This window comes from Coloeus monedula (genome assembly GCF_965178545.1).
Source record: "Coloeus monedula genome assembly, chromosome: 8".
NCBI classification, from domain to species: Eukaryota; Metazoa; Chordata; class Aves; order Passeriformes; family Corvidae; genus Coloeus; species Coloeus monedula.
Window position 1 is genome coordinate 21,563,301 of NC_138788.1, and position 12,679 is coordinate 21,575,979.

General features: G+C 43.2%; 1 protein-coding gene across 1 annotated transcript; it reads left to right on the forward strand.

Moving 5' to 3' along the window:
- Nucleotides 1-430: 430 nt before the first annotated feature.
- LOC309575732 (lysosomal acid lipase/cholesteryl ester hydrolase-like) lies at nucleotides 431-9,525 on the forward strand (the record flags this gene model as incomplete). The annotated part of the gene is made up of 9 exons (XM_082286504.1): nucleotides 431-550; nucleotides 2,410-2,524; nucleotides 2,768-2,966; nucleotides 3,753-3,862; nucleotides 4,725-4,861; nucleotides 5,806-5,946; nucleotides 6,674-6,745; nucleotides 8,057-8,125; nucleotides 9,292-9,525. 9 exons carry the CDS (start codon nucleotides 431-433, stop codon nucleotides 9,523-9,525), a joined length of 1,197 nt encoding a protein of 398 aa, XP_082142630.1.
- Between the last annotated feature and the right edge of the window lie 3,154 nt (nucleotides 9,526-12,679).

A 12,679-nucleotide genomic window follows, 5' to 3' on the forward strand; every position in this document is an offset into this window, starting at 1 on the left:
CCAAAAACCAGGGCATTAACTATATAGAGAGCACTACAATTTCTGTTCAGACAAGCTTTACTGTGACCACCAGACAGAGCCTAAAATCCATGAAAATTCAGACTTTTCTCTAAGTAAGACAGATTTACAATAGAAAAGATGTATGTGAGAGAGAAAGGATGGTACTCAGCACAAACTAGCATCAATACCGTATAAAAACAGGCCCCCAGGTTGGTTCCTTCTCATCCTGGAGCCTCTGACTCCTTCCTGGCCGATATCAAACAGGATAAGCTGCAGACAGCCCCTCCTCACACAGATACTTATCCTGGCAGCCCTTGGGGAGCAGACGTTGGGCAACCTTCAGGAGACTCCTCTTGGGTCTTCCTGTGGAATTCCACACCACTCTCTTCCCAACAAACATAGAGCATGTGCTTTTCCACACAGCCCCAAGATGTGGTGCCTCTTCGTGCTGCTCTGCTCCCAAGGAATTGCCTTTTCAGCAGGATTCACAGCAGCCTCCATCCCAAGCCACTGCAAGAAGAGTCGCGACCCCGAATGCTTCATGAATGTTGTAAGTACAGTCACCTTCTCTCCCTTTCTTTCTAAATCTTCTCTCCCACTACCACTACCACTAACAGTGCCTGTCAGGAGGCTAAAGTAAGTTCCCTTCAAAGAGGTCTCTCCAGCACTGTGAGCATGGACCTGGAGAAAGTGTTGATGCTCCTATGCAAACAGTGTGAGCCTGAGAGAAGGATTCCTTTGCAGTGGAAACAAAGGCTGGCTTCTAGTCTCAAGGCCCGCCCTTCTGTAACCTGTTTGCCTAGAACAGTGTAAGGGTGCTTGAACCCCTTCTTCAAACAGCAGATCCTCACAACAAAAACCCCTTGTTCTGAATCACCAAAGGTTTCCTCACTGTAGCAGGTGTGTAATAGGTGGTGCTGTGAGTGAGTCTGTAACAGAAGCTCCACCCTACATGGCTTGCTTAACCACACTTCGGCAAGAAAGGATTCACTGTGGAACAGATAGAGATACTGCTGCATGTTTAGTCTCTAGAAATGTACGACCTTGTTGTGGAGGAGAGTGGGAGCTTCAGGCTGAGATCCTTATAGATGCCCTTCCATTGAGTAGTGAGGTGCTGAAAGGACCCCCTTGATTTCTAAACTCCTGCTCAGAGAGGAGCCTGGGTGCAGCTGAATCCAGTCTTAGCCTCCAACTGACACTGCTGAAGTCTAAGGAATTACAAAGGTGTGATTGAACCATTCTACAACTTTGTCTTGCAGGACTAACGATGGCAAACCAGATATATTTATATAAAAAAGAACGATTTATTATAATAAATGATTAGACAAAAATATCCTAATCAGAATTTTTTACTACACAGTACAGTACCTAAAACTACTAGTATAAGATAGGATAGAAGAGTGCATTATATCAAAGTAATCACATAAAAGCAATTGTATTAAAGAAACAATTATTAAAATAGAGATTGAGGTAACTCATCCTCACCCACACCAACATCCATGGGCAAAATCTCTTTCGCTCAGCCTCCAGGAGTAACTTTGAGGGGCGTCCCCACGCAAAGGAGGAATCTTCACACACACTCCGAGAAGGGATATGTTAGGAGAAATTAAACATATGAAAGTGGACTGGACTTTGCTAGTGTAAAGTGATTGACTACCAATCATGTCTCCAGGTCAGCTTAGCAGTTTATCTGCCAGATCTTTGCCTCATTATCAGGATGTTAATTTGGGGTTGATGTGTCAGACCAGTTTTAGCATAATTCAACGCCAAAAGGAGAACATGATGTTCCCTCTCAGCCCACCACCGATAGCTTGAAAAACAGGGTATTATTTGAGTGTTTTGACCACATTCCAAGGCAGAGCATCATGCTACACACCTGTATCAGCCTTGCAAAAAATGACAAACTATCTCCCAAAAGGTTAGTCACACACTTTGTCCCATAACAGGGAATCAAATACCAGACAACTACCATCTAAGCAGGTCTGAAGAATACATTGTTGCATCCTGCTACTTTTATAAGTGTAGTGCTTGAGTACCACAGATAAAGCAATTACTAAAATTTGAGTGATATGGTATTGAGTAGAATACACAAACCACATCACAGAAACACATCCCAACTCTTCTCACCACTATTTGCATCTCCTGGTCTCCATGGCAGTGGCATGGCAGTTATAGGATCATCCACAAAAGAGAGAGACCTGGAGTTTGTTTTCTTGCAGGAATCCCTTTTGGTGTCCCTCCCTACCAGTAAAACACAGAGCAGTAGAGAAAGGCTAGCAATATGTTATCACATTTATCTTCATGGCAGGTTCTCGGCTAGCTTCACATTCCTGGACAGAGGCAGCCTCTGAACACTTCCTACACCAATATCTGCACTGTAAATGCAAACCCTCCTTTGGCTTTCCCCAGAGTGAAATTATCAGATATCATGGATTCCCCAGTGAGGAATATGAAGTTACAACGGAGGATGGATACATTCTTGGTGTTTACAGAATTCCTGCTGGAAGGAACAGCCAAAATACAGGTATGGCATATAGGACAAGATGAAGGTCTGAGAGCCAACTCTTACATGGATTCCCCATCTTTCCCCCTTGCATATACAATGGCATGTTCCATACCTTTCCATCTCAGCAAGGGCACCCAGCCTAGAATGTGGCCTGAGTTCTGTATATTGGTTAAACACTCCTGCAAAACCAAATTCTGCACCCCAGTTTTAACAACACATTACCTATTACTAATACAGCCTAAGGAAACTCTCCTGTTTCAGAGAAGAAGCCTGCAGTCTTGCTACATCATGGTGTTTTAGCAGATGCTATTCACTGGATTTCCAACCTGCCCAACAACAGCTTGGGCTTCCTCCTCGCAGATGCTGGCTACGATGTCTGGTTGGGAAACAGCCGAGGAGACACCTGGTCTTTAAAACACAAGACTCTTAAGCCCTGCCAGGAAGAGTTCTGGAAGTTCAGGTACTCTGTGGAGAAAAAATTTCTGAAGAAAGCAACATTCAGGGAACTAGCAAGATTATGCAGTTGGTACTAGAATGCAGAACCTTTCCCTTTCTGGTTTTATGAAAAAATTCCTTTCTAAATTATGTGAAAACACTACAGGTTTTTGTATAATCTGACTTCAAGCAGGACATGCAACATTTAAGGAGACTAGACAAACTCTTTTTCACAGTAGCCACTTCTGGGCATATCAGGGAGGTTGTAAGAAGGAATTGGCTGCATGGTCTGGAGAGGGTCTTCTGGAATCAGCACACACAGAAGCAAAGCTGGAAGTATAAAAGTCACCTTTGTCCATACACCATGCTGGTTTCTTTTGGAAAAGGCTTCCAAAACTGGGAGGCATCTGTAACCTTGAGGTCTCCCACCAGGTACCATGTCCCAAGTGCAGAAAGGAGAGGAGACTACTCAGCTCAGTCTAGAAATCAGATCTACCACACTTGATGTTAACTGAGAGAAAAATATTTCTTGTAACCCGCACGGGTGAAAGCACTGAATAAATTCAGTTCCCCAAGGGCTGCAGCTGTCAGATGAAACTGGCACCTCCTCCACAGAGAGCCCAAGGCATCAGGCAGCCAGGCTGTACAGCTGCACCCCTCTGCCCACTTCCCCAGCTCAAGCACAGATGCAGACACACTGTGCAACCTCCTCCTTCAATGGGTCCTGCTTGGTGCAATGAACAAAACTGACAATCAGTAACTCACTGTGATAGTCAAATTGTCTGCCAGCTTTTTGTGTTTCTCCCTGTAGCTTCGATGAAATGGGTAAATACGATATTCCAGCAGAGCTGTACTTCATCATGAATAAAACTGGACAGAAGGATGTTTACTATATTGGTCACTCTGAAGGGTCAACTGCAGGTAATGTTAGAACTACCTGGGTACAAAACAACCAGTGTTAGTGCTTAGGATTTATGTGTAAGGTCTGTGAGCAGACGCTGGGGTTTATATCATGGTGTACCATTACCTTTTTACAAAAAACAACTTAGAAACAGAGTAGAAAATGGGGGAAGTGGCATTCTTAGACAATTATTTTCCTTTCTTCACATATGCGCATTCTAAGAGTCTCTTTGCAGAATGAATAGTTCAGACCAAGTCACCGCCTTCTTTGTCTTTACATAATTATGTCAACCAGCCAAATCCATCAGTGGAGAAATTTAAACACATTCAGAAAACAGGATGGGACAAACCCTTTTTAGTTTTAATTCCTTCCCTATACTCTTCCTTTATGTGTGAATTCACTTTCACCCAAGTACGTGTGTAGTTACAAGGAAAAATCATATTCTTAATCTCCAGATAATTATTGTATTTCTTAATGCCAGCATAAGCACATACAGTCTTTTAGAGACTGCAAGCTGAGAAAGTCTTTTATTTTATGTATAATAAATTTATGTAACTAATTTATGTAACTTTAGCAAGAACTTGAATTTCAAAAATCTGATTAATAGACCTTTTCAACCAAAACTGGTCTTAACATAAGATTGTCAGTTCTGAGAAGATCAATATCAGGAGATGCTCTAATGAGCTTGTATCCTTAGAATGAACTTTATCTTCCAAATAAAAGTTTCAAGCAAAAATCAAACATTCTTACTGGGTCTGCAGCATAGGAATGGAAAACAGCCATTGGTAATCTAGTCTCACTTCTTTGCTGCCTACTGCTTCTTTATTTATTTGGTCTGTGGAGATCTCTTCATTAACTTGACTTCTTTTTCTGTGCTTGCAGGCTTCATAGCATTTTCTACTTATCCTGATTTGTCTCAGAAGATTAAAGCATTCTTTTCTTTGGCACCAGTAGTCACCATCACACATGCTACCAGTCCTGCGGTAATGCTCACACAGCTTCCCCAGCCACTGATCAGGGTAAGACATTTCTTCTAAAGAGAAAGACATAATTATCTGCTTTGTCTCTACTGCGCTCATGCAACCTGAACTTTTAATGGGTGATGAGCTGGAACTGAATTTAGTGTATCAGACTGTTGACAGTACCTGTAGACTTCAGACTTTCCAGAGAGCTAAGCTGCAAGGTTTCACACAGTATCTCTTCTGCAATTTCTTTAAGGTAGCAGGCATACTTTCACTGCTATTTCTTTAAATCAAATATCTCTGAAGAAAAATTTCAAATACCAGAGCAAAAGAAATCTAATATATTCTACTAAATCTAGCTTTAAGCACTAATAAAAACTACAAGTAAGAAATTTCACATCTTAATTTTATCAGACATGCAGTTCATTTTTGCTTGTGACTTATCTACTAGTAAAGTGATACGTGAAGCTTGTACACCAGAAGGTGTCAATTTAACAGCATTTACTGGGAATGTGGAAATCATGCATGCAATTATTTATGTCAAACCACAGGACACATCCTCTTTCACTCCAAGCTGTACCCATGATGTGACTACAGAACAGTCAGCTCTACACCCTTCTCATTTGTCTCATTTGTCTGATCCCTCTTTACTTGGTAGTAATACAGTACAGCTTGCACCTGCCTGGAAAAAATATTAGGGCAAAAAGGGACTTCCTATATTCTACAGTCATCAGTGCAGCCAACTTCCTTTCTCACTGAGATCAGTACACTAAAAACAGATGGATAGTGACCTCCGGCACTCAAGAAGAAGAACATGTGGTCTACCCTTGAGAAGAACACACTATAAAGGATAGTGGGATGACAAGCAGTTTGAGCAATCCTGCCTCTGGGGAAGAGGCAAGGCTATTAAAGAAGAGGGAGTGACTTAAAGAAGAGGGAGTTTTCTGCATTAAATAATCCTGCAACAGCTAAAAAAGGTTTTGCACTTTTCCTCCCCTCAGTTACTACTTGGCTGCAAAGGAGCTTTTCACTACCATGAACTGATGAAAGGACCTGCAACACAGCTCTGTGCATGTCTGGGAAAAGTTTGTGGCAATATCTTCTGCGCCATAGCAGGGGGCAGGATACAAAATATGAACACGGTAAGCACATCCAAGAAAAGCTTAATACAAGTAAATCTGAAGTAGTTTTGAAGGGCAACTGGATGGAGAAAGAACTTTTTCTCGTTTGCACAATTCATATGTTTTCCTTCCTAAGCAACAAGACACCTGGCTCATCTTAACATAAGAGATGGTTTCTTTTTGCTTGCTACACATCGAAACATTTCCAGCCAAAACTCAAAGCTATTTCTTCACACTTCTCTCCAAACAAAAGTTTGCATTCCTTTACTCTGGCTGCTACCTGTTTTTCTTACAGACCTTTCACGTGTCTGTTCTCCAGTCACCTTTAATCTCTCAGACTCTTTAACAAGTGTGCCCATAAAAAGCCCTCACACATGCAGCTTCATTATGCTCAGGAGAACTGTGTATTAACAATCTTTCTCTATTGATTATGCATTATTTAAAGCATCATAAAAATCATAGAAACTGGGAAAACCAAGGCCATACACACTTTTAGAATTATGTTTTCTCTGTGGGTAAGGACTAATGTTGAAAAGACTGTCCCAAAGGCATAAAATCTTATGTAATCATTCCTACTGTAAACTAACATATTTGTGAGTCTTTCCTCAACTTCATTTTTTATAATTGAAGAATATCCTACAAAAATGGGGTTTTAACACAGCAGCAGTATGTTGCTCAGGGTCTTCACAGCTTTATTCTGTCACAGCACTGGATCTCTGCCTTAATAACACTTTTGCTTTGTCTCCAGAGTCGAGCAGATGCTTATGCAGGACATTACCCAGCTGGAACATCAGTACAGAATGTTGTTCACTGGCATCAGGTATAACTGTACTGACATATAAACACTCTTATTACAGCTTTTTATGCAACTGACAGCCAACAGGGAAGTCCAGAGGTGACAGATCTGGGAATCTGCCCATCAGATCTTCTCACCTGTCACAGAGGGAGCACAGTTTCCCATGGCTTACCAGATCATTCCCCAAATTGCCCCTTTGGTACCAGGCTCTGAGACTGCCCCAGGGCACATCACACTTCTCCGTGTTAGGCTCTAAATGCTTCCAGCCTTCACCCTTATTCATGAAGGCGTGTGCCTTGAAGGCTGCAGAAGTGAACACAAGCACTGTCTAGGCATTTTGCAGGGAGGATAGTGAGAACTTCAGCAGTCAGGGATGAACCAAACGAAGAAGTGATCTAGGTTAAATCTTGTCTCCCAGAAGGTTAACTGCAGCCTGGATTACCTCCAAAAGCCAGCTAACTGCACAAATGCCTCTGCTGGCACAAAGGCAAAATGGGGAACTGCCTCTTCTGCTGGCACCTCATGCCACTTTCAGACCCAAGCTTGTTCTGCCTAGGCTCCAAATCAGACCAGGGCAAGATAGCATTGGCTCAAAAACACATCACTGTATGTGAACTGTGAACTTAAGTGAACTCTAAGTGAACTGTGACACTTAAACCAGCACCTAAATACATGTGTGCTGCTCTACACTCCCCTGCCTAAAATTCCTGGTATCCAGAGCAGAAACCAAGCACCCGGAGCCACAAAACAGAGAGGAGGAGCTAGCAGACTTCTATCATATCCTCAGTCACTTAGAGGTTTGGATGAAAAAAATGCACACACATTATCAGTAAGACAGGGTAATCTTTTATTATTTTGATTTACCCTTTAGACAAATCCCAGAAGACAACAGTTCAGTGTTAAGGTCATCACACCCTGCTCCCAATACTCTCGTATGCAGTACAGAGCCTCTGATACTGTTGCCACTACTGTGAGCAGACCAGACCAGACCAAACAGGCACACAAAAGCCGAGGTGTGTGAGGAGGTATCCCAGGCTAGTGAGAGCCCTGACATGCTCCTGCATCACAAAGAGCAGCCTTAGCTAACTGAAGAGCCAATCAAGATAGGGTAAAAAGATTTTAATAACTAAACATACCAAAGGTGGTGGTTGAAGGTCAGGAGGGAATGTTAGCAAGGGGAAAGGCGGTGAAACCACTTATCCCATGATCCCCTCCTGTGTATCCCTGGTATCCTGTCTCCTGCCTGAGCCCTGACTTCAATCATATGCAAAAAAACAGCTTCTGCACTGTCTCTTAACACTCTCATTTTATCTGTCTTTGTTACAATATTAACAGATATTACGTGCAGACCAGTTTCAAGCTTATGACTATGGCTGTAAGGAGAACATGAAGAGATACAACCAGGTGAGGCAATACATTTTTCTGAGAACTCATCATTGCGCCGTGGCAAAACTAAGAATAGAAAAATTCATGTTTTAGCACCCTGAGTGCTACAAAAAGAGGGGGAGGGTGGTCTTAGGTAAAGTTTCACCTGAATCTAATACTCATAATTGTCAAAGTCTATTCACAAACACAGTGTAGACAGATTCTTGCAGCCTGCCCTATTGATGAAGGGATGTGTCCAATGACACGTCAACTTACCTGCCATTCCCAAAAGGCTAAGAGCCACACCCAGGTCCAAGGACTGGATGAGTACAGAGATCTTCACTTCCCCAAAAATCCTCAAGGTCTGTCTTTCAGTTAAACACTAGAGTGGGGAGGGGAAAAAAAAAAGTGGAAATGCCTACCTTGGTTTTCAGAGGCTACTTGCTGTAAAAATTAAACATAAGGGATGATTCAGTATGGCATAGTGGAGACTGCTGGGGTGAACTAAGGTATTCTGTATGAAAAAAGGAAACAGGCAAAACTTGGTCTGCAGGAGTTTTATTTACTGCCTAGTCAACACTAGGAAATGCTGTGCTCCTCTTGCAACACTTATAACTTGCCTGACTATTTTTTGAGGCTTGATCAGATCAGTTGACTTGTAGTGAGCTTTGTGAGTCAGGGCAGGTTGTTTTATGGGTGGCACATTATCTTACAGGTGGATAAAGGTTCCAAAGACTTCTCAGTCACCTTTCATGCACACATACAGTCTTAAAATACCTGAAGTTTAAATTTTGAAATGGGCAATGTTTTATTCCCAATACTGTGGAAGGTTAGGAAACTGCCCAAAAAGCAGTGCAGAAGAAAGATAACAGAACCACCCTTTGATAATAGGGGTCAGTTTAAAAACATCTTGTGTATGGTCCCTTACCACACTGACAAATAACCATCCTGCATTGTCATTTGGCCCAGATCTCAGATGATCTCCATTTTAATCTTCTGTGTTTCTTTAATTTCTTCTGTGATGATAAGCAAGGCAGGGACTGGGGTTAGGGCAATGAACAATAAGAGGGTGGCCTTCATCCTTATGGTTTGACTGTAGGCAGTGCAGAAGAAAAAAGCAAAGAGAGATGCTTGCACAGAAACCTTTCTCTAAACACAGCTTCTGCTACAACAGCACTCACTCAGCTCTCCTCCCTGTCCCACAGACTGCTCCTCCTGTGTACAAGATAGAGGAGATAAGGACACCAACTGCTGTTTGGAGCGGTGGAGAGGACAAATTTGCAGACCCAAAAGACATGGCAAGGCTACTTCCTCGGATCACTAATCTCATTTACCATGAGCATTTTCCTGCATGGGGACATCTTGATTTCATCTGGGGCCTTGATGCAACTGAGAAAATGTATCTGAAAATCATTGAACTAATGAAAAAATATGCTTAAAGTGCCACATAAGGAATTAATTCATCCAGTAGAAACCTCAGAGATCTATATTTAGCAGTTGAATATTGGTATAGGGATAGGTATAAAGGTTTACAAACCACTGACAACTGGTTGGCAATTTTTTTACATTGCTTTCTATGGTGTTACACTCTTATAGCTACTGCAATCTTTCTGAAGAAGCTGAGGTACATGTGGATGACCACTGAAAACACAAATATAGTAGATGGAACACTTCAGAGATCACTTACTTTGGAAGATTTCAGCTTCCATATGACTGATTTTGCTAAAACTAAGATTTCATTTTCTGTTTCCTTGATGATCAGTACTACATATTTCACTTGAGACAAAGGTGTTGTTCCCTGAAAACCCAAAATGGGAGATAATTTCTCTGTTTGATGAACTTTGCTGAAATTGAATCATCTGTCATCCTGATAGTGTTTCACCCATTTTTCTCTCCTCACATTACCAACAGCAGCAAGGCAGACCCAAAAGATTTTCACTTGTAAGATTACCCTGCCATCTAAGCAGTCAGGAGTTGGCTATACTGGCCCAAATGTCAAGAAATCCGGTGCTAGAAAATATATGTCAGAGAGGAAACACTTGACTGCTGGACAGATGCAGATACTCTCTTACCCTCACACTAATGGTTTGTTAACCCTCTTACTACAAAGAGCACAACTGTCTTCATGCTCCTAACCTGGCAACTGGGGATTGAGGAGATGCAGACATAGCAGCAACTGGCACACAAAAAACAACTGCATCCATCTCAATAAATATTTCTGCCACTATTAGTAAAGATGTTGTTAAAAGTTCTTCTAGGTTCTCAGTTCACCACGTCAGTGCTCACCTAAAGACAATTCCAGGAGGTAAAGATTACACCAAAGGGTTCATCATTACAGGGCAAGTCAGAATAGCTCAGGCACTGTGGGTGTTTCTGGGTGGGGTCATAAGCCCCAGCTCCTAAGTCAAAACCTGTGGAAAGTGAAACCCATTTGATGATAATCTGGGAGATAGAGAGCAATATAAACAAAACATGTTTGTCTCTACAGAAAACACATACAAAGGGCATCTTCATGGAAACATATGCAAATGACACACCTCCTCTTGCAACCTGTAGTACAACTGGGAACTGAGTTCTCAGGTTCTGGAGAGGTTTGCAGTCCAAGACACGGTGGCTACTCTTGCCCACATCACATCATTTATAAATCTCAGTGTCCTGATCACCCCAGGGAACTCAAACAGACCCGGCCCACTCCATAATGCCACAGGGCAGACCCAGCAGAGGCACAGCAAACACTGCACCCAATACAGACACGGGCTCAGGTCTGAAGGGAGGTGCAGTAGGACCCAGAATTCCAGCTTGGGTAACAAGGAAGAGAGTGACTCTTTGGAATGTCTGGCAGCAAAGCCCTTCACCTCTGCTCTCATTCACACTTCTGCAGCACCACCCAGCATTCAGACAAGGTGCACGGGATGAACCTGGCAGTGTGACATTGCACAAAACCACTGGAAGGGAGGGAAAAAAAGAGAATCACAACACCAAACATCTTCTTCCCTCACCAGTGGTGCATTTTCTCTTTTGCAGAATCACAGCTAACCATGAACTAGAACTGATTCTCCATGAACAGTTCTGATTCTCTCACACGGCTCTGCCCAGCTGAAGAAAGCAGTGGGCGCACAATGGGGGCTGCCCTTTCAGGGAGGTGAAGGGACATGGATCTATCAGTTCCTCAAAATCTGGTTGTGTGGACACAGGTCTGAAATTAAGTTTACTCATCCTGGAAGCAGCCACCAAGGGCTGCTCCAGAACATCAAGTTCAAACTTTTCTAGAGCATCTTGCCGTGCTGTACAAGAATCAGGCACAGGCACACCTTGCAAGAGGTTCCAGGGAAACATTCAGGTCACTGACCAACAGGTCTTGGGAAAGAACACCATGTGCAATGTCTTCAATACTGAACACCTAAATCAGCATAATGTTCAGCCTAACTTCACCTCTGACCTAATTGAGTTCTACAAATGATTGCCAGTTTTTCTAACAGAAGACTATTTCCAAATACCCATCTGATAGACTCTCCATTTAACAAAGTTTCCTGCAACCAAACTTTATTTTCTTATTGGCATCCATCAGAAATGCAGTCCTGGAATGGTCAGGGTCTGGACAACAGGAATACCCACTTTACACTTCCCCTTGGAAAACTGTTAGCCACCTAGACAAAATCCTTGCAGCACTGAAAGTGTAGCTTCCGTGTCTGCTTCAGGATAGGATTAGCTCAACAGTTCCACTGAAAGCCCTCCATGGCACAAACTGGAGCCTCGATTTCATAACTCTCTCAGCCAAATCCAAGATAACAAGGTAAGTGTTCGAGCATACTGGATTTTTGTTGCTTGGCCAAATCAGTGCCTCCTGTTCTTAAAGCCAGGATCAAGACTGCTGTCTCACTCCACAGCTACTGGCACCAAGAGTGGTGCTTCAAGGCTGGGATGCCAAGCAGCCTGTACAGCCTCACACACAATGAAAGGAAGGAATGGAAATTACATTACTGTGTTTGGGGGTGTAGGATGAGCTAAATACAAGTATCTTAGACCATGTCTAGACTTCCATGTCCAGGTTTGGGCCCCAAGAAAGACATCAATATGATCAATACCTGCTGAGCAAGTTCAGCAGAAAGACAAGAAGGTCATCCAAACTTATCACAGTGTGAGTAACTGCTGCATTGGCTGAACATTCCCAGTAGAGATCTAGGCCAGCCCAGAGCACTGCCCTGCCTCCTCAGAAAACCAGGCTACCTCCTTTGCCTTAGAGGAGGAAGTCTCTCATGTCCAGCATGCCTCTTCCCAGGTACCACAGCCGCACGTTGACCACCACACTTTCAAGTTAACTTTCATCCTTTTCCTCTTGTCTCACGGCCTCCTCAACAGCGGTGCTAACCTTGTTTCCCTCGGTTAGCCCTTTCCAAAGTTCAGGAGAGCCCAGGTGAAGTGTGCATACCCGCCGGTACCCAAGCAGATAAAGACTGACTTAATGATGGCCTGGCTGACACTGGGACCGTGGGAAATGCGGAGGGAACACACGCCAGGTGCGCACGGACCATGCTGCACCCTCGGCACCCTCTGCCCTCGCCCGCCGCCACTCACGCCCGGCACCTCCGGCCG